Genomic DNA, 21,744 nt, shown 5'->3' with positions numbered 1-21,744 from the left:
CTCTCTGAACACCTCACCTCCTCCCCCGCCAAACCCCGAAACGCCCCCAACCCCTCCCCATCAGCTCCCGAGAACCTCTGCAGCACCCCCCTCGGTGCCCTCAGCACCCTTAACGCCCCAGCCCCGCTCCGTGCAGCCCCTTCAACGCCCCTCCGTGCCCGCGGCCGCTCAGTGCTCCGCAACGCCCGGCCCCACCCCGCGCCACCGACCCCCTCAGCGCAGCCCCAAGGCCCGGCGCGGCCCCTCCTTGTCAGCTACTCAGCGCCGTTCCCCGCCGCCCCCCGGTACCTGACGAAGGCCTCGGCAGCGCGGGGGCGGCGCGGCGAGGGGCGCAGGGCCGGCAGGAGGAGCGCGGAGCGGCCGCACAGCGCCATGGCGACCGCGATGCAGCCACGGGAGGACGGCGACACTGCGGCCGCTGCGCCCCGCCCCGCCCCGCCCCGCCCCGCGCCGCACGCACCACCGCTCTCCTCACCGCAGGGGGGTGCCGCGGTAGGGCGGCGTCGCTGCCCGCGCTCTCCGCCTTGCCGGCCGCGCAGGTGAATCCTGACCTTCTTGTCATGTCATCCGCAGCGGGGCTGGAAAGGCTTCTACCGCCGACAACCGCTGGATGCAAACACAGCGGGGGATACGGCCGGCTCCCCCCTCCGCGAGGCATGGGCTCGTCCAACTCCTGCCCCCCGCGCACACACCCCCGGCGCAGCGCTCGTTGCAGCAGCACCTCCCGCCGCTCATGGGCGCGTCCAACCCGCACCACAGTCCCCCCCATCCGCGGTGGCGTGGGCTCGTCCGACCCCGCGGAGCCCCGGGGGGCGGTGGGACGCGGACCCCCCCCGAACCCCGCGGGGCCATGTGCTTCGGACCCCCTTAGAGCCCGGCGAAGGGGTGTCCTCCGGAGCCGCGCGGCGCGATGTGCCCTGGCATCCCCCGAAGCGTTGCCCCCCCAAACGTCTTACAGCGTATGGCCATGCCCCGGCCACGCATGCCCCCGCAGCATGGCATCCCTCATGTGAATCCCTTCCGAATTTCCATGCCCTTCACTGCTGTGCCCCTAAATCAGGGCAGCCCCATCCGGGCAACCTTCTGGGGTGAGTCACCAGCACCCCAACTATCTCACATGGTCCCTCTCTTGTTATACCCCCCAAAATAACCCCCCTTTCCACTCAGCGCATCACCCCGGTCTGTGCTGGCCACGTCCTGGTGCCAACACAACCACCCTCGCAGCACCTTTTATTTGCTTTGCACCAGAAATTCAGGATGCGAGAAGAGCATAGCCCCCAGCCCCTCCTGAAAACAGCTGAGGAGCAGCAGTACCACCATCCCGCTCTCGCCTCCTCCGCCCTGCCCTGTCCTGCCCATCTCGAGGTGCCAGCCTCACCACAGCCTCTGGACTTGGACCCCCCTTCCCCAGCCTTTCCCATTTTACTGTTATTGCATCTTCCTGCCATCCCCTTGGGCCTGCGTGTTGCATCCTGGCCAAAAAAAAAAAAAATGAGCCAGCACACTCAGCTTCCAGCGCTGTGATGCTGGAGCAGGGATTTTAGGTTCCGCATGCAAACACGCTCAAGTACCCAGAATTAAAAGACTGAGGTCAATAGGATGCGGGGAAGGATCTGAAGCCGGGGTTTAATGAACTGCGCAGGGGCACATGGCTTGAAACCTATTAATCACGCATCCCCCAGCTGCGGGGAACACATCCTCCTCCTCCTCCTCCTCCTGCCTCATCATCACAGCCCAGGAGGAAAGGCAAGCTGGCCCATGGCATGACAAGCGGTTGAGTAAGCATTAAGGAAAATCAAATTTGCTGTCATGGCTCTCATTGCCCCACAGGATGCCTTCCCCCCCTGCCCTCGCAGAAGGCCCAACGTTAATCTGTGCTCATTGCTGTCCCGTTAATCACCCTGGCTTCTCATCCCCGGTGGAGAGCAAGATAAGACCATTCATCTGCATTTTATTTTAATTACGCCAGTACTTGCCAAGGCAACGTCAGGCCCTGAATCTGCAGCCTTTGGGTGTGATGGAGACATGGGCTGCTAAGAGCAAACTCCTTTTTGCTTTGCAACCGACCCCGGGGCACGCGGGGAGCGATCAAGGGCTCTCACGCACGCCCCGCTTTTAACTCAGCACAGGCGAGAGAACACGTTCCGAAGCGTTACTTCTTTTTTTCCCCCCAAACCAAACTGGACTTTGCTCACTGCTGCAGAGCAGGGAAGGCAAAATAAATATGATGGACCATGACCCACCTGCCCCGGGGCAACTGGGAAGCATTTTAGCTGGCCTCAGTGATAAAGCTCAGATGGGTTCGATGAACAGATGTCCCTAAGCCATGGGTTACACCACTCAGCCCCGTCCCATGTGCTGACAGGGAGTTGGCACCTTCTCGATCCCAAGCTCTCCCTGTTTTTTGAGCCTCTGGACATGCTTTGAAACGAGCTTCCTAAGGCAACATCAGCAGTGGGAACTGAAGCACCGAAAGGAAAAGCAGACACCTTTGGTGTTTGTCAGCATTGCTAAAAACCCTTGGATTCCCTCCAGAAAGCCCCCTAAAATGTGTCCTTCCTGCTTCTCCTGTTGTATGCTGAGTGGGACAGTCTCCTGCAGAGCTCCTACCAGTTGCCCCTGTCCTAGCCATTGAACCTTCAGCATTCAAAAGGCTTTGCCGGGCTTCCTCCGCATCCAGTGTTCCTGCAGGGAGGGGGACATGTCCTAACAATGCGTCTCTGCCGTCCTTTCCTTGCAGCAAGCACCATCCTTAACACTTGGGTGCTGTGTTGGATCTTTCCATTTTCTCTTTGGTGTGCAACTGAGACCCTGATGGCCATGATCCATCACCCTACAGGAGTTCATGTGCCTGCCCAGGGGCATGCAGAGCTCCAGAGCCCCAGAAACATGCCAAGACCATGGTGAGAGAGGAGAGGAGAGGAGAGGGGACAGGGATCTTCTCAGGGCAGGGGTTGGTGCAATTTTGCTCCCAAGGCTCTTCTTTCATCCAACAAGGGAAGATATTTTGCGCCACTGGTGCATTGCCCCAGGCTGTTATCGGCAGCCTTGCACTTCTCTTGAGTGCAGGGCCATGCAAAAGCCTGGAAAATACCCAACAGAGAGGTCAGACTTCCTGGAGAAGGAGGGAAGGGGAAGGGGAAGAAGTGTCTGACAGCACGGCTGGGAAAGGACACAACGTCAACTGTTGTTCCTGCTCCCCAGCTTCCGGAGCTTTGCTGTCCCACTATTGTTCCACATTTTGAAGGCTGCAAAAGCTGAATGAAATCCATAACAATTACCAAAGAAAGGAAGAGGAAAGCAGAGTGCTTTGGCAAAGGGGGAAAAGCCGCTGCTGGTGTTCCTTGGTGGGTCCTGCTGACCTAGATCTTGGCCAACAGTAAACCACCAAATCTGGGTTAAGTCTCTGTTCGCTTGACCTGATAGGGCTCGCTCTCGCTGTGCATTCAGCTTGGGTACCATGACGTTGGCATCTGCCTATGGAAACTGCTGCCTTCGCACTCTCTCCCGAGAATACCTTTTTATTTTTAGTAAATCCCTGCTGCACTGATGGAGAAGACAACGCTGGATGCACAGAGGCTAAAAATAGCTGTTGTTCATGCACCTGGAGAGGTGCTTCATTCTCCCACCCATGAGGAATGCCTAAACTTCTCAGCCTGGGCTGGTGGCTGCTCAGGAGACTGGAGGCTGCATTTTATTAAAAAAATAATGCCTAATTAATATTCACTATGCTACTGGCACGTGCATGACCCTTCCCTGCAGAAAGCATGGGCTACTAGGTTCGTCGGCTGCAGGAAGGCTTTAATGTCCTGGTGCATGCCAAGGAGCCATCCACGAGCCATCCTGGAGGACTTTCCAGGATGGTGGAACCCCAGTTTACCATCAGGAAAACCTGCCTCTGCTGTCTCAAAACCTGGGGTTTCTTCACTCAGTGTGCAATAGTTTCTTGACATAATCCTGAAATTTGTTTTTTAAGAGTCTGATCCGTTCCCTTCACTCTTCCACTGAACTGAGGTCTTCATGGGGTATGGAGATCCTACTTGATCTTTAAAATTTTTGATGTTCTCTGTACCACTTCTGCTGTGAAATGGGTCCATTCTTAGAAGATGTTGCTTCTGGAATACCAAATCTAGGAATTATTTTTTTCAACAGTACCTTAATTACTTCTCTTGCCTTATTGTGCCTGACATCTCCATCCTTTGTGTTCGACTGGGCAGAGGCAACTCCAGAAATAAAAGCAGAGGTCACAACTCCAGCTCTCGTTACTGTGCCAGGCACAGCGGAGATGCAGCTGGTAACTGGCAACAGTGACAGCATGACGACTATAAATAAAAACAAACAGAAAAGCTTTATGGCTTACACAAATCCCACTGTCAGCTTCCAGCTTCCTATGAGCCAAGGATCCAGCTTTTGGGGCTTTTGGTTATTTTTTTCTTATCCCTGTGTAGGATCAAGAATCCAAGGAGCCATTTTCCCACTCTAACAGCACTTTTAAGGAAATAATTCAGACTTCTTGGAGGAAAAAACCCAAAGCGTGCCGTACTTGCCTGGTAAACAAACAAGGTGGTCCCCTGCCGCGTTTCGTAAGAATCGTTTTTTCCTCCCTTCTGTTCAGATTTATGGTATCTCGTTGCATTTATGGGATCCCATAAATGTTTCAGCAGAGTCCACCCTCCAGGCAGCGTCCCGAGAGTGGTGGATGTTTGTACCAACAACAAACTTGCTGCCTACAGAGCTCTTCATGAAAAATTTATGAATAGCACCAGATGGGGATAAAACAAGACTGTAACGAAAGTTTTCCACTTTTTACATCGGGAGGGAAAACTGAGTAATAAATTACGACAGCGATAAAAACCTCCTACTCCATTTATCCAAGTTCTTCAGGCTAAAAGATCTTAGTTCTTCTCAAGTGCTATTTTGGGAGGAGAACTATTAAGATTTCCTCTACCTTTAAATTATTGTTTTATTCTCATTGCAAAAGGCAGCCCCCAAGTCAAAGAAAATAAAAAGGCACGTTAGTGCTCCAGCAAACTGAGATCTGCGTGTTTATACCACCGTGAATTTGGCACCACATGCCCGTGGAACACAGGGTAGAGATGCAGGAGATGATGGAGACACGACACACCGAGATCCTGCAAGCACAGGAAACGTATCACAAAAATAGCAGTGCTGATCACAGTTACCTGGACTTTTTTTGTTATGGCCACTGGTCTAAGAGTTTAGGTAAGAGAGAGATGAGCCTCAGGGTTACTATGAACTGGGAGGGGTTTATTAGATGTTCTCCTTGCAATAGCTAACTCCATGCAAGTAGGGAATTTGGTGCTGGTGATGGTTGTTGATGATGTTGGTTTTGACTTCTTCAAACGGTGGTTGGAGCATAGAGGTGTTTGCTGCCAGATAGGGGAACCGTTGTTCCTGAGAGTAATTTAGTGTCATGGCTTCTTAATCCCAACACGGTCTGGGACATCTCCAGGTGCTACAGTATGACACTTCTTGGTAAAAAAAAGAATTATTATTATTTTCTAAATTCTGCCCAGCATCATTTCCATAGGTGTTGCTCTGTCTAGCTCCATGGAATAAAACTCACATCTCATCTGCCCACTCACCATGTGACCCTGGAGGTTAAAGGCAGCATTTTTTAAAGCTGTTTGGCAATGTCAGATTTACCTTTGTGGGATTTTGTCAGGCAAAAGGCAGGAAATAATTGTCTGGAGTGATGTGGTGACTTCTCTCCCCTAACACCCTGGCTGCTCTGGAAAGGCTCTGCAAAGGGGGAACAGTCTGGATGTGTCTTAGGATCATAGGGTCATAGGGAAATTCAGGTTGGAAGGGACCTCAGGAGATCTCTACTCCAAAGCAGGGTCAGTCATGAGGTCAGACCAGGTTGCTCAGGGCTGTTTCAGTCTGCTCTTGAAAATCTCCAAAGATGGAGACAGTGCAACCTCCCTGGGCCCCGTACCCAAAAGCTTAAAGATTTCCCTGGGACCTGCCCCTCTTCAAGTGCTTGCCCACAGCCACTACCTACCCACCTTCAGCACTACAGCTGTCCTCCCGTTGGGTGGCCACCAGCTCTTGGAGGCAACCAGCCCTACATCCATCTTTTTTCCCTCCCTTTGATATAGTCATTTCAGCCTCAGATGAACGGAGGAAGCCAGGACCTACAGCACTTGCTGTGTGGCCTTCCCTGCATCTCATTATCTCCAGGAACAGCTTCCCACCTCTCCCATCCCACTTCCTCTAGGGCTCAAATCTCTCCCCTCACTGTGCTTCACCCTTCCAGGAGCCTCCTCTCAATGCTGCCTGGGGATACACTTCTTAAAACATGATTTAAGCCAACAGTATCTGATTTTACAACTCTCCAGCTTGCTCTCAAGTCTCTACCTGTTGGCCTCAACCATCAGGCTGGGGAGAGGCTGCAACTTCAGGCAATACAACGTCTTCAAAGGCTGGATGTGCAAGGGAAGAGCATCTCTGAGCCCCTCCACGTTCGGCAGAGCTCCTCAGCCGGTGGTCCTGGAGAGCTCCGTGTTCCTCCTAAGGGGCCCACAGAAGGTGACTAAGACAGCAAATTTTCCAGCACACATATATGCACTTTAACTCCATTGCATCATACTGGAAAATTTGTAGGGGCTCTGTGAAGGTATGAACGAGATGCACTGCGCTGGCACACCTCTCCTCTCAGTTTTTCCCTCCTAAACTGACTCCCAGAAGTTGTTTCTCTCTCTTTCTGAGACCATTTCCCTCCATCTTTCGCCCACCACTTTTCCCAGAAAACAGCCAGAATTTCTCCTTATCTGAAGTTTCACACTCTTGGACTCCTTGTTTCCAGCTGCAATTCTGACTCAGTGAGGTTGTGAGCTGACAAGACCAGGGATGTCAGGAAGGGAAAATCCACCAAAGCTTTTCATCTCTTTTGCCAACATTTCATTTAAATGCGATATTCGTGCCACCGATGCCAACATCTTCAATGGCTTCTCACCCACCTCCATGCTCAGTCCAGAGCTGTCCACCTCCTTTGCCAGAGGAGGAAACCACCAATGGTGCAGTGGGAATTGGGACCTCACTCCTCTTAACCCCTTTCTCTCCTTTTCCTCCAAAGAAGGACATTTATGGCCTCAGACTCCATCACTAATTTCCATCCCGCAGAGCCACCACTGCCTTTCAATCTCCTTTTGAACCTCTTTCACGGCAAAATGCAGCTCCTGACCAGGTTCCCTGCAGAGTTTCCCGGATCCCTGATGAAGCAGTACCATGCTGACCACATCTCCCTGCACTCTGCTTGTTGGATCCAGGGGAGGGAAACAGCAATGAGATCATTTGGAAAGCTTTTTTTTTTTCTCATCTGGCTTGCCCAGCGGAAAGCCAGGAGTCTGATCAGCAAACACTGACCGGCGATTGCCTTCGCCCTCTGCGATAACTTAATTTAAACTCATTTTCGCTCACCCATGAAAACAAATGTGATAATTAAAACCAGCAGCACTCCATCCTCCTCTTCCATCCTGCTTCAGTCCAGAGGGAGGAAGGCTGAGCTCACAGGCACAGCCTCGTTTGGCGGAGGGGCCGTGGGAACCGGCGGGGACTCACGGGTGGGACAAAGCCAACAGCCGAAGCACCGCTCCGGGCTCAGCTCCCAGGTTTTGTTCAATGACGGATAGGGATGAACACATTGCCCCTCCCCAAGCTGTTTTATTCATGGATTTGATGTTCGGCATGGATCCTGGTGATCTAGCGGCTGCGTGCCGTAGGCAGGCTGGGATGCAGCCAGCAAGGATCTCCGTGTGGCAGCATTCAGGGCGCGCGAGCCGACGCGTCCCTCTGTTCCCAAGACAAATCAGAGGAATATGGTTCATTTTATGGCTTCCTCGAAGTGAGTCAGCTTTGAAGCAGTTAGCAAAAGGATCCTTTGCAAATCAGATACACGATTATGGAGATTTGGAAGGGAACGTGCAAGGAAAATGTTGTATTTGGTCAATTTGCTGCCCTTCGGCATGCGGCATTTTTGCATCTGGGAGCGGGAAAAGCAAAAACACTCATTTATGAAACGACGAGGAGAACCAAAAACCCAGCCCCGGGAAGGAAAGCTGCTGAGAGCTTCCCCGTGCCCAATTATCCTTGTGAAATATGCAGCTTGGGAAAGCACATGGCATAACCAGCCGTAAATCTTGGTTTACTAAGAAACTCTTCTCTCCCTACTTCTAGGACAGTTACGGCTGGGAAGTGAAATGCTACAGCCTGTTGCTTAATAGCTGAGGAAGTCTCCACCGAAAATCAGAGCTGGCAGAGAGGCTTCCGAGAAACTCTATTCCAATGTCAGCGAGCAACCTTTATTGTGTTTCATGAGCTGAAGAGCCTTAAGAGACTTAAGGGAAAGCATCTAGAAGTAAGACCCAGCATGAAGAGCTTAAGGGGAAGGCACAACATTGACGTGACACACAGCCAAGCAGCCGAGGCTCCCTGTAAGCTGTGCTTTGGCCCCACGTCTTAGGAAATAACAGCCCAAAATCTGCTTTTTGGCTGATCTCCGCTGCAGGAATGAATGCCGAGCATTGGAGGGGTCGGGTTTTGCTGGAGCCGGCTTCTTCATGACTCAAGAAACTTCAGGTTTTACATCACCCCAGCCTCATTCAGCAGCTCCCCATCAGTTTTCTTCCCAAATCACTGCAAGGAGAGCCGCTGGTCCATGCTGCACGACAAGCATGAAGCATGTGTCACTCCAACCAGGGCACAAAAGCCTTTGTGGGCTCTTTATCCCTTGCACTAAAACTGCACCAGCCTCTACAAGACCATGATTTACAACTTTCTGTCTACCCCGAGGGCTGTCCCAGCCGGCACGACAGCGATTTGAGCAGGAACAGTTTTCTCAGTGGGTGCTCATAAAGCACTAGACGCAACTTAGTGGTATCTCAGTGGGGAATCCCATAGGCCTTAATTTATTGATTATCATTAGTAGTGCTAATACTAATACAGCAGTAGAGAGATTAAAATACCCGGTGCACAGGCATAAAAACCTTCTCAGAGCTCGGTCAGCTGGCAAATGGCTAATAGTCTTGCTTGGGAAATGGTGCCACCAGTTCTTTAACCACACAGTGACATCTTTTTGTATTTCACCCCAAAGACGGCATCCGTCTCATCGCCCACATGTGACCGGAGAGAGGGGCAGTTAAATCCTACGGAGCACAGACGCTCGTCACTGTCACCTAAGGTCACTTGGTTTGACGGGCGGCGTGGAAAGGAGGCGGCTGGCTTTCCTGTTCCCGGAGAAACACCGCGCTAGCCAGCTGGGCAGTCCCTTCCCAAGGGGTTTTCCCACCGCTTCGGCTCACAGTTGCCAGCTTTCCTTGGGGAAGGGGCATTGTCAGCCCTTTCCTGGAAGTCATGCGTGACACCAGGAGCAGCAGCTGGGTTATTTATGTAGCTCTGCTTGTCGGCTGGAAATACAATACACGAAATGGTCTCTACGAGCTACTCGCGCAGGGATGCAGGGCACACAAGCACAACTGAAATCGCAGCTCTCATTTAAGCAAAGGCTCTGCGTGCCTCTCAATACCAGGAGAGGAAAAAAACATTCACCTTCTTTAAAAAAATCACATTCTTTTCTACTCAGTGTCTTGTAAGCCTCCTTCAATGGGGGAGCACAGTGAGTCGGCTGCGGCTATTATGATCTTTCCTCATGTAAAAGCTTTCATTCCTGTGGATATTTTAAATGGAAACACAAAATTAATCTACCGATCTTTTTTTCCTGCCATCCGATGCAACTACATCTAAGATGCAACATGCCAGTGTGTACGGCACCAGCTAAAGGTCCCCCGAAACACAGAATACAGCCTTCAGTAGCTGTTTCTGGCTCAGGGCTGCCTATGCAAGTACTGAGCTTGCAGGGGAGATTTACAGTGTCAGAGCACCTACTGAGGTCACCCTGCACCAGCCTCGGGGCAAAAACTGGCCAAGATTACATGGATATGTTAAAGTAGGGCTGGGAGGACAGAAATGAGGAGGATGCTCCACCTGTAGTACTGTAGCACTCAGCTGTGGTCTCCAACATAAGAGGGACATGGAGCTGTTGGAGTAGATCCAGAGGAGGTCACAAAGATGATCTGAGGGCTGGAGCACCTCTTCTGTGAAGACAAGCTGAGAGAGTTGGGGCTGTTCAGCCTGGAGAAGAGAAGGCTCCGGGGAGACCTTCCAGCAGCCTTCCAGTATCTAAAGGTGCTACAAGAAAGCTTGAGAAGGACTTGGACAAGGACATGTAGTGACAGGACAAGGGACAATGGCTTTAAACTGAAAAAAAGGGAGATTTCAATTAGATCTGAGGAAGAAATTCTTCACTGTGAGTGTGGTGAGGCTCTGGCCCAGGTTTCCCAGCGAAGCTGTGGCTGCCCCATCCCTGGAAGTGTTCAAGGCCAGGTTGGATGAGGCTTTGAACAATCTGATCTAGTGGAAGGTGTCCCTGCCTATGGCAGGGGGGTTCAAACTAGATGATTTTGAAGGTCCTTTCCAACTCAAACCATTCTATGATTCTGTGATCCCATGTCTGTGATCCAGATCCCAGACACACCTCTCGGTAAGTCAGGAAGAATAATCCATCACTACAGGCTCATTAGAACACAGCAGGGATGTGAGAATCCTGATGCTCTTGTGCAAAAGGCTCTGGATGCTCAAGAAGAGGGGCTGGTAATGGATTTTAGGTGGAAAACAGCACCCTGTATGCTATGTTACCCCATTGGACCTCTACGGTTTGTATCCATGAATCAAAATCAGCTTTTTGCAGTTCCCATCTTTCCAGGGGCAGTTCTGCTGCCAATTTCCCCAGCGATAAAGCCTCCTGTCAACAGCCCTCAGCAGGCAGCGCAGAAGGGGTGTTCGGTCCATAATCCTGTTAAATAAATTACAAAATCTCTTAGTCTTCCTGTACAGTAGTTTTTCTCCTTCTTCACTCACGAGGGGTAGAGCATGAGCCCTTTGCGAATGTCTGTTGGCTCTGAGACCCATGGGGAGGTTGGTCAGTAGCTGTAAGCCAATGCACAGAGATATTAGTAAGCGATGTCCCCGTTCCCTCTTCACTTTAGACTGGACTTTGCTTTGACACTCACCATGAGACATGAATCACAGCCATGCAAACTGGCTGAGTCCCAGCATTTTAGGAAGAGATGTTAACCAAAGCAGCAGGCTCAAGCCCCTTGATCCCCAAAGAGGAGTAGGGGAAAAGCTCCATGTTTGGCATCCCCAGGAAACCAATTGCCCTTCTTGGCTGTGACTGGCACAGTGGTGGCACCCAGAAGCCACAACAGAGATGTGGGTCCTCACCAGATGGCTAAGTATCTGTGCACATCACGGTCAGTGTGATGCTGCTGCTCCCCGTGTCCCCAGCAACAAGCACAACGATGGGGCTCATCCAGGCTGAGATCTCTGTTTTAAAGATGGGAGCTCCCTGCAGAGGTGATGAGCTGGGAACTGGCCTGGAGACCTGAGATAGAGCTGCACCAGATTCCTGAAAAAGAAGTGAATTTGCACCAACCGATGTCCAAGTCCCCATCTCACCTTACGTGAATCCTCAGAGCTCTGTGGCATAGGCTGCACCAAACATATGGGGACAGAGAGACAACCTCAACTGTCATTAACTGGGAAAATAAATACATGCTGGTGTCTCGCCTCCGTTGTCCGGTTTTATATCTGGAACTAATTTCGTTGTTATTCTGATGAGTGACGAGATAATTGCTGCAGCTGGGCTATTCAGCCTATTCCAAAGAAACCCTTTTTTCATTAATTCAGGCAGTGATTACATACCCTGAGCCAAATTTCTCCTGCCTATAACCCCATTAAGGCAGCGCCTTTACCCTGGGGATGGGCTTAGCCCTCACTGTTTAGATAGCGTGTTCACATTTCTTTGTTCGATGGGAGACAAAGGAAAAGCTTTTTTCCTAAATAGAGAAAATTAAGGAAATCTGATGTCTTCCTGAGCAAAACGGGACACTTAAGATGCAATCACGGATAATTAGAAATGCTCCATTCTTGCCCCAGAGTCAGGAAAACGACCAAAATACTGTCTTCAGAATACCTTCAAAATATTCTCTGTTTTCTAGAGAGCAGCGGGCGAGAGGAAGGAGGAGCGTGCCGCTCGTCTGGTGCAGCAGAGATGCTGCCTTTGCACGGCAGATCTGAGGACAATGATCAAAAACTATTCCCCAGCCAGCTGGGAGAGATTTCGAGTCTAGGAATGCTTTATGCAGAAGAGAGGACTGCATAAAAGGGAGACGAGAGCTAAAAAGGGAGGAGGGGGGAACCGGCTTCGATAATCGCTGCGATAGCATCTGCGGAAACGTCCGCAAAGCCCTTCGTGTTGATGCTTTGCGCTTTTTTCCATGCAAACAGCGCGATGCTCCTCTGCTCTGTGCTGGCAACATCATAAAAGAAGAGAAGGTCTGGTGTCACAAAATGAGATTTCGTTGCTGCTCTTTTTCCTAACTGTAAAATAATCATGCGAGGAAATGGGATTGTGCGCTGAATAGGAAGTATCTGCAAAATGCAAGTGGAGTTTGTGTGAATGCAACTCCTTTTTAGCCAGCACAATAATAGTCACTGTTTACTAGCTAAAAGGAAGCTAAATTTAGTATAGAAACCAGTGTCCTCCACTGACAGCACAGAAGTAAAATTGCCCTATTGTCACGAGAAGGGCGTGGGGAATCTCCTGTCTTTGACTTTGGCTTTGACCTTGTCTGCCTTTTCCCTTGTGTTACCCTGAGCTTTTCGTCTCGTGCTTCACCTTGCTTGATCTTTAAAAAGGGAATAATAGGAACCGAGCTGTCAAGTTAAATGCCAATTTATAGCTGTCGCCCACATCGGAAACAAAGGAGTCGGGCTTTTACACGACAGCCTCCTGGCAACACTAATTTCAAGCACAGCCCTTCAGCGAAGTGCTCTCTTGCAGCCCATGAAATGCAAACGTACCACTGATCTCATTAGCAAACGCCCTCGCAAGGCACGGCCCTTCGGCTGCCACCCGCTGCTGGCTTTGGGCTGCTTCGAAGGCAAATGAAATGGAATCTTGCAAAGGCCAAATATCCCATTCTTTTGTCAAAATATATGTTTTTACAATCAGATGGCTCATTGGAGCTGGCTTTTATCATCACAGAGCTGTGTATTGGCCTGTGATGAAGAAGGGCAATGTGCACGTTCTGCTGATATTCAGTGTAGAGGTACCTGCCTCTGCCCTCTCTCCATCGGGACTTTATGTCTACTTTTGGTACAAATTTAAGCATTATTTTCCTTCCATTAAAACTATGACAACATCTTGGAAATCTGTGTAGAAATTCTAGCTCACTACAAAACCCCAACAGCTCGAAACTTTCTGTGAAACTAAAAGCCTGCAAAATGCACCTTCAGGTAAGAGCTTGGGGAAGAGGACATTGGTGGTGAAACTTATTTTGTTTTTAACACATACCTTACACTTACCCCTGCAGCATCTCCATGAGCAGTAGGAGTGAGCTATGTGTCATCCCCAGTCTCCTTGTGACAACTAGAGCCAAGCAGGCTCTACTTCAATTATGTCATTGTAACTGACCTTCTCCATGAAGGAGAAGGCATGGTGTCCATGTCTCCATGGGAGATTTAGGATGAGCTACTTATAGCAAGTCAGGTCACTTGGTGTGAAAGCATCCACTGACTTAGAAAACAAAGTTTTTTAAAGCCTAGAGTTTTGCCTTTACTGTGCCGTCCTGGAAGAAGCCTTTACCAGAGGTGGTCAAGATAACTTTGCTGTCATGGGTTTAATAGATGAACAGGAAATATAAAATGAATGGTTTCATAGAATCGTAGAAGCACAGAATGTTTTGGGTTGGAAGGGACCTTTAAAGGGCATCCAGTCCAAGCCCCCTGCAATGAGAAGGGACATCTTCAACTAGATCAGGTTGTTCAGAGCCCCATCCAGCCTGACCTTGAATGTTTCCAGGGATGAAGCATCTACCACCTCCCTGGGAAACCTGTGCCAGTGTTTCACCACCCTCAGTGTAAAAAAATTCTTCCTTATATTTAGTCTTTCTAGTTTCACGTTGGAAGATCTCACTGCTATTGCTGAGCAAAGGCAGAGGAGCAGGACCAAAAGGGTAGGATTTCACTCCAGATACCTCATTTCAGGGAAAAAGTCATGAAATCACCACACCTCACTTATCCCATCATAAAATGCAAAGAAGACATGTCAACCTTTGTAAAGCTTTCGATGCAGATAAGTTAAAACAATCCAAGGGCACAGCGCTAGTGTTGCAATTGCATTGTAAATCTTCCTGCAATCAGCCACCAACAGAATCCCCTAGTTCCTCCTGATATTCTAAAGCAGTTAGAAAACTCTCCTTTAAGAAAAAAAAAAAAGAGGAAAACTATGTAATGTGTAAGGATTTTCTTAGGAAGAAGTCCCAAGAGGAAACTATGAACCATCTCCTGGCCACAGAGAGAGGATTACAGCAGTGAGAGGTGAGGACAACTCGGTGGCACGATGAGGCATTTGAGAGCGGATGCAGAGGATGCAGGAGGCTTTCAGGAGCAGATTACACCAGGCTGGCTGTTCCTCTGCTTAATAGGATTTATTTTCTCTCTGAATTTACATTTCCTTTCTGCAGCACATTAAGTTTCTCTGTTAATGCTGTTGCAATACGACCCAATGAGTCAGTGCCCATCCACAGAGCCACACGCTGACCCGCTCAGGCACAGGCATAACTGTCAAGCACAAATCCCAGACTGCTGGGGAATGCGCCTCTTGAATATCAGGAGTTTTGAAGCCAGTGACTGGTCATTTCTTGACCATGCTTATGATCTGAAGAAGATGCAGCCCAGAAAGCCAACCGTATCCTGGGCTGCATCCAAAGCAGCGTGGGCAGCAGGTCGAGGGAGGGGATTCTGCCCCTCTGCTCTGCTCTCCTGAGACCCCACTGCAGTGCTGCGTTCAGCTCGGGGATCCCCAACATAAGAAGGACATGGAGCTGTTGGAGCGGATCCAAAGGAGGCCATGAAGATGATCTGAGGGCTGGAGCACCTCTGCTATGGAGACAGGCTGAGAGAGTTGGGGTTGCTCAGCTTGGAGAAGAGGAGGCTCCAGAAGACCTTCTAGCGTCCTTCCAGTACCTAAAGGGGCTACAAGAAAACTGGAGAGGGGCTTTAGACAAGGATGTGTAGTGATAGGACAAGGGGCAATGGCTTTAAACTGAAAGAGGGGAGATTTTGGTTAGACCTAAGGAAGAAATTTTTGCACTTGAGGGTGGTGAGGCACTGGTACACATTGCCCAGAGAAGTTGTGGCTGCCCCATCCCTGGAAGTGCTCAAGGCCAGGTTGGACAAGGCTTTGAGCAACGTGGTGTAGTGGAAGGTGTCCTTGCCCATGGCAGGGGGGTTGGAACTAGATGATCTTGAAGGTCCCTTCCAACCCAAACCGTTCTGTGATTCTATGATTCAGCCAAAGCATAGGAAAGGGCAGACAACGAGTCAGCAGGATGAAACTCAAGTTCCCATTGCATGTGCAAAACCCTCACTTGAGCTGGGTATATTTTCTCCCTAGATGGGCTATGAAAGGCTTCTGGAATTAGCATTCTTATTAACTTAAATACATCACATTGTTATTAACTTAAATACATCTCAGAAATATTTACACACCTGAGAAAACTTTGCTCATATAGGAAATTCTCTGCACTGGGAAGGTTTTGCCTCCCACTTTCTGAATTTATAAAAAAATTCCTTTCTCTGTAGGTGCACCTATATGTGCACAGGTGGGTACTCTCCCGGTTTCTAAGAGCATCGACAGCGGAGGCTGACCCAAATTTGCTATCAAATAGCATAAAACATTTGAGGCTGGATGTGCGTTGGGTCGTGAGCTGATGTTTCCGCAGCTCCAGCGGCTTCGTGCCTCTCGCTTTTGCTGTGGCGGTGCCAGAACTGCCTGCACAGGGAAATGCTGCTCCAGCTCCTTGCTCGGCAGGCACCAGGAGGCAGCAAATACACAATAAAGGTGCAAAGCCAAAGAGAAAATATATCCTGGCTGTTGCTTTGCCTCCTACAGCTTTTGCTTTGCCTCCTATCGCTGTTACTTAGCTGGGGAAGTAGCAAAATGTCCCACTCTGTTCCTGGTTTAGATTGCAGAAGCTTCTGCCTTCTGGGATTGAAGAGTTTTGCTGGCTCATTGTCGTGGTTTTAGGCTGATCCAGCAACTAAAACTCACACAGTCTCTCCTTCTCCAGTAAAGTAGAGAAGAGAAAAAAAAAACCAAAGGGACTGAGGGTTGAGACAAGAACAGAGGGAGCACCCACCAACCATGGTCCTGGGCAAAACAGGCAGAGCTTTTCTCAAAGCAAAACAGTTTATTAATGATTACTTAGAAGGACAAAGGGAAACAAAAACCGATTACTTGAGAGGACAGAGAGAAACAAAACCAGATCTTAAAACCGACACCTTCCCCCTCCCCTTTCCTTTTCCTCCCGGCTCTACCTCCTCCCCCCAGCAGCACAGGGGGCAGGGACTGGGGGAGTGCAGGTCAGTTCTTTCCGTGCTGTTACTGCTGCTTCTTTCTTAAAGGAGAAGGAGTCCTTACACCCTTTTCCCCTGCTCCAATGGATCCCCTACCCACGAGGAAAAATCCACAAACTTCTCCAGCGTGAGTCCAGCCCACTGGAAACAATCCCTCCCCACAGATTGCTCCAGTGTGGGCTTTACCACAGTCTCGGGTACTTAGGGAGCTGTAGCCACTCGCTCCGGCGTGGGTCATCACGCAGACTCCAGATGCCGCTCTGCCTTGTCGTGCATCCCAACACGACCATCCTCAGGCTCAGGCATCTTCTCCCCACGGACTGCGAGTGGGTCTCTGCTCCACTGAGGCCGTCCTGGTTGCAGGGGGGCCGCCTGCTATCTCACCATCAGCCGCAGGGGAAACTCGGCTCCGGCACACCTCCTCCCGCTCCATCCTCACTGACCTGCTGTCGATGCGGCCGTTTCTCTCAGATCTCAGTCCTCTCCAGGTGAACTCAGCCCAGTGGGCACCCGGGGAGTGGGGTGCCCCCGAGTTCCCCAGCTGGCTCCGCCGCCGCCATTCTCAGCGGGCGGCGCCGGCCCGACGCAGGCAGCTGCCCGGCCGGGAGCCAGGGAGCGGGGGCAGTGCCCTCCTCCCTTCTCTGCTCGATCCTGGGCAAAGCACCTTTTCCGGTTCCTTTGTCCTGACTTAAATAGGGCAATTCGCAGAGGCGCCCTATTGGCTCAATCCCGAGGGGGATGGCAGTCTGATCTGGTGGCCAGAACTAAGCCTAACCCGGTTCCAAAACCGGGGAGGTTGCAGGGAGCAAAACCCCTCTCCTGCCACCAGAACCACCCCCCCCCCCCCATCAAACCATGACACTCATGCCGTCCCTTTTCCTTTAGCTCCGAGCGAAACCTGACATTTGCTTCCACTCACTGCATCAGATGCAGCCGGATCCTGAAAGGAGCCCTATGCCGTGGTGCCAGGGCTGGAAACTCATCAGGAAAGTAATTTCCCTCCTGGTTTCTGCACGGACATGGAGCTCGCTTCTTGGGGGGAGAAAATACAGTGGCTATTGTGTCATTTCGTGCCTTAAAATTTGGTAATTTAGTAATGTTGAGTCTGTGATTTACTTCTAGGAACGCACGAATGGCCACACTGGACCCGGGGTGATCCTGTTAGGCTGTGCCCATCTCAGCAATGGACACACACCAAGTGCCCTTTCTCCAAAGCCTTCTACGAGCGGATGCTTGGAAACCAGCTGAAGAGCTCTTTCTCAACTGAGCAGACAAATATCGATGCCATCCTCAAAAATACCAGAGAGGGTGATCGCAGATGAGAAGGTCTCAAATTAAATCAAGGGATAAGGAGTCTGCGCAAAGGAATCACCACAACCAGCAAAATACAGATGCAGCAGGTCCCTCGGGCAAGACCACCCTCCCATGATGGTGTCGTGGTTTTTGGACTGAGGGTCGAGACAAGAACCGAGAGGGAGCACCCACGAACCAAGGTCCCGGGCAAAACATGACTCAGGCTTTCTTCATAAAACAAAACAATTTATTAACAGTTACTGAACAGGAGACATAAGGGAATGAAACCGGTTACTTGAGAGGAGAAAAGAGAAAACAAGGCCAGATCTTAAAACAACAGCTCCCCACCCTCTATTTCCTTTCGTTCCTGGCTCAACCTCCCCCCCGGCGGCGCAGGGGGACAGGGAATGGGGGAGTGCAGGTCAGTTCATCCATGTTGTTAACTACTGCTCCTTTCTTAAAGGAGGAGGAGTCTTTACACCATTTTTCCCTTGCTTCGGTGGATCCCCTACTCATGAAGAAAAAAAAAGTCCCAAAACTTTTCCAACGTGAGTCCTGCCCGCAGGATTGCAATTCTTCCCCATGGATCACACCAGTTCGAGCTTTACCAGTCTTGGCCTCTTAGGGAGCTGCTGCCACTGGCGTCGGCGTGGGTCGTCCCACGGACTCCAGATGCCTCCACGACCTCGTCGTGCATCCCATGCCCCATTATTAACAGTACCTGGTCGCGCATCCCCTGCTCCACGACCTCTCCTGGGCTCAGGCATCTCTTCCCCGACGTGGGTTTCTCCACAGGCCGTGAGTGGGTCTCTGCTCCGCCGAGTACACCCTGGCTGCAGGGGGGCCGCCTGCCATCTCACACCGATTGCAAGGGAAACCTCCCCTCCAGTACACCTCCTCCTGCTCCATCTTGGCTGACCCGGTCGTTGTGGTTGTTTTCTCTTAGATATTAATCCTCTCTAGGGGAGCTCGGCCCGGCGGGCACCCCGGGAGTGGGGCGCTTCCCGAGCCCCCCCCCATGTGGCTCCCCTGGCACCATCTTGAGCACATGGCGCCGGCCCGGGCCCGGGTAGCTGCCCGGCCGGGAGCCGGGAGCGAGGGCAGCGCCCTCCTGCTCTCTCCTCGCTCCTGGGCAAAAAGCCCTTTCCCGCCCCTTTGTCCCAACTTAAATAGGGCAATTCGCAGAGGCGCCGATTTGGCTCAACCTCCCCCGGGGGGGGATGGGACTCAGATCTGGTGACACAGGGAGCAAATCCCCTCCCCTGCCACCAGAGCACCCCCCCCATCAAACTATCACAGATGGTTACATCCTCAAAGCAACACATAGTCATTGCTGGAGGACAGCGACACCAGGATCTCGTAGCAAAGTGTGAGCACTCAGTGATTAATTCTCCCTGCTACACACCAAAAGCGTTTTTCCTTCCTCCTCCCCACACCAAAGATTCTCCCAGTTATATTGAAAAGGCAAAAGGGTAAGACCAACCCCAAATGGCAAAATAGGATTCTCGAGAGATTGTCATGGAGAAGAGTACGCCCATCTACCTCAGAGTGAACTCACTCACGCCACCAGATTATTGTCTTCACAACTTCCTCTGAAGTGATACAAATTTTGGTACAGCAGACATAGTCCCTGCAGAAATGCCGCAGCAGATTAGACAGATGAATTACCTGCACAGCAGATCTTTGATATTAAATAGCTCTCCCATATGCCAGAGAAAGATATAACCAACACCCAGTAGTCAGAAGTTATCGAAGCAATATTTATATGGGAAAGAAAAAGGGCTTTTAATATATTTTTTTAAACAGAAAAGGACATTCACTGTCTGAACAGGTTGCTGAGGGGTGGGTGGGGATATTGCAGCACCGGTTCTGTTCATAGAGATGCCTCCAACCATAGGTGCTCTGGATCCACCATCAGTCCCTGCATTTGGTGGAGGGCTGCCACCTCCAGGTTTGGTGCAGAAGGTCACCGAGACGTGCACTGTGCTTCCAGCCTTGCAGCCTCTTCCCATGTTGTCCACAAAAACCCGCTGTGGATATTTTGCAGCATGGCTGGATTTGAAAGTGATGCAGCAAAGTGGCTGTGCCCCCTGAAACTTCATAATAAATCAGGTTGTCTATGTTTTCATCGCTTCTCCAATGTCCTTGTATTGTGTCGTGCCCTTTTGGACAGACCTCGGAGGTGTCAGGGCTGACAAGGTTGAGACAGACTCTCCAGGGCACTCCTCTGGCACACAGTTAGACTAAGTCCTAAAGTTTGGTACTGGAATAGCTGTAACTAAGCCATTCCACTTGTACAGCAAAATTCAGCAGCATGATGTGGAGACCATCCTCTCCAGAAATGGTCATAGTGGCTTGATAATCAGTGAGCAGATCATCTAGAGGAACGCAGCCACATGCATTTCACCTAGATGTCTAGAAACGTGGTACTGGCTGAACATGATCTGAGGCTTGCCGTATTTCTGGGTAGGAAACAGCTTGTCACTGGTAAGGCGAAGAAACAGACGTGAAAGTCAAGTGGCTGACCTTCCTACATTTGTAGGTGGACATCACTGTAAGTTCAGCTTGACTTTCAAGGTTGTTTCGAACCACCAGTGAAATCTAGGGCTTATGAAAGGAGGTGGCTACACTGAGTTTGGTTCTTGTATTTATTTGGAGGTGCATATTTAAGGAGTCTTTCTCTTCTGGAAGGGATGAAGCAGTACAGTGATGCCTCATCCCACCTCTCTCCTGCTCCAGGTCCAGGTGCTGGGCTGGGATCCTTGGGCTGGGATCCCCGGGGAGTGATCATGACATTTGTGATGAGGGTCTCCAGTTGCATGGAGAAAAGGCATTTTCAGCCAGGATGGAGAGTCACAAACTTGGAAGACAAGGTGCAAGTGTAGTTTCTAGTGAGAAGAAACAGTCGTGGCCCGTGGGACCGCTCCTTCACGTGGCTCTCAGTACCAACAGGCAGGTCTAAATAAATCACTGCTAATCCAAAGGACATCGACCTGGAAGTTTCTTTTTCCTGCAGGAAGCCCTGGCTGAGGTCCTGGGGCCCCTCTCTGAAATGCATGTAGCAAATACACACCTCAGATCTCTGGGTGTTTGCATTTCATAGTGCTGGGCGATTTGCTCTGAGCAGGATCAAGCTCTTTCTCCGTCTCCTGCTCTAGGGAGGCACCTTAACAGCTATCGACTCGGTAAAGCACAAAACGAACCAAACGGCCGTGCCGTGACATATCGGTTACTCCTCTAGTTACTGTTTGGTCTCACTGCAGACCTTGAGCGATGCCGACTGCAAACAGCAGGATTGAAATAACGTTCGCTCTCTCCCCTAAGCTCCCTGCAGCATGTGAAAAAGCCCTGAGGACCCAATCCCGATTTTTTTCCTTATTTGTATTAGGAAAAAATTGCATTTCCTTCCCCTCATGAAAATTATTATCCTTCTAGCCAAGAGCTGAGCATGGCTCTAGAGATCCCATCAGAAGGGCTGAGTCCATGGTCAGTGTTAAGTGGGATGAAAATGCACAAACTCTTTAGGATTCTGCCCAAATTCTCCTGCCACGTAATTCAGCTTGTCGGCACAGGATAATATGAGTTTCACTAACTTGATGAATGTCTTAGATCATCTGCAGACTAAACAGATGCTGTGCTGAATAAATATCCCTATAACTTATTTGTTTTAGTGTACTGAATGACATCTCTAGTGCAGCCAGGGAGGAGGGAAGTGGAGACACTTACTGTAACACATTGCTTGAAGAGGACTGCCCTAATATTGATTATTATTAAAGTTACTGTGAAGAGCAAGTCGCATCCATGACTCTGTTTCTAATGTTGCTGATGTCCTTGCAACGTGCTGGATTTGTCTTCCCAACACAAACGTGGCAGAGATGCTGTCAACCCCACCTTACAGAGCTGGCTCAAAGATTTCTAAAACAAATACCAAATTTATTTAATCTTCAG

The 21,744-nt window shown here is 50.4% G+C and overlaps 1 protein-coding gene across 1 annotated transcript in view; it reads right to left on the bottom strand.

Moving 5' to 3' along the window:
* The window catches only part of DNAAF9 (dynein axonemal assembly factor 9), a 75,583-nt gene extending 75,209 nt beyond the window's left edge, over window positions 1–374 (bottom strand). The window contains 1 exon segment of the mRNA XM_086612024.1: window positions 289–374. Coding sequence (XP_086468150.1) covers window positions 289–374 — 86 coding nt within the window.
* Between the last annotated feature and the right edge of the window lie 21,370 nt (window positions 375–21,744).

This window comes from Tauraco erythrolophus, chromosome 5, assembly GCF_009769465.1.
Source record: "Tauraco erythrolophus isolate bTauEry1 chromosome 5, bTauEry1.pri, whole genome shotgun sequence".
Lineage (NCBI taxonomy): Eukaryota > Metazoa > Chordata > Aves > Musophagiformes > Musophagidae > Tauraco > Tauraco erythrolophus.
The sequence above is the reverse complement of the archived record's forward strand: the minus strand, read 5'-3'. Positions and strand labels throughout refer to the sequence as shown.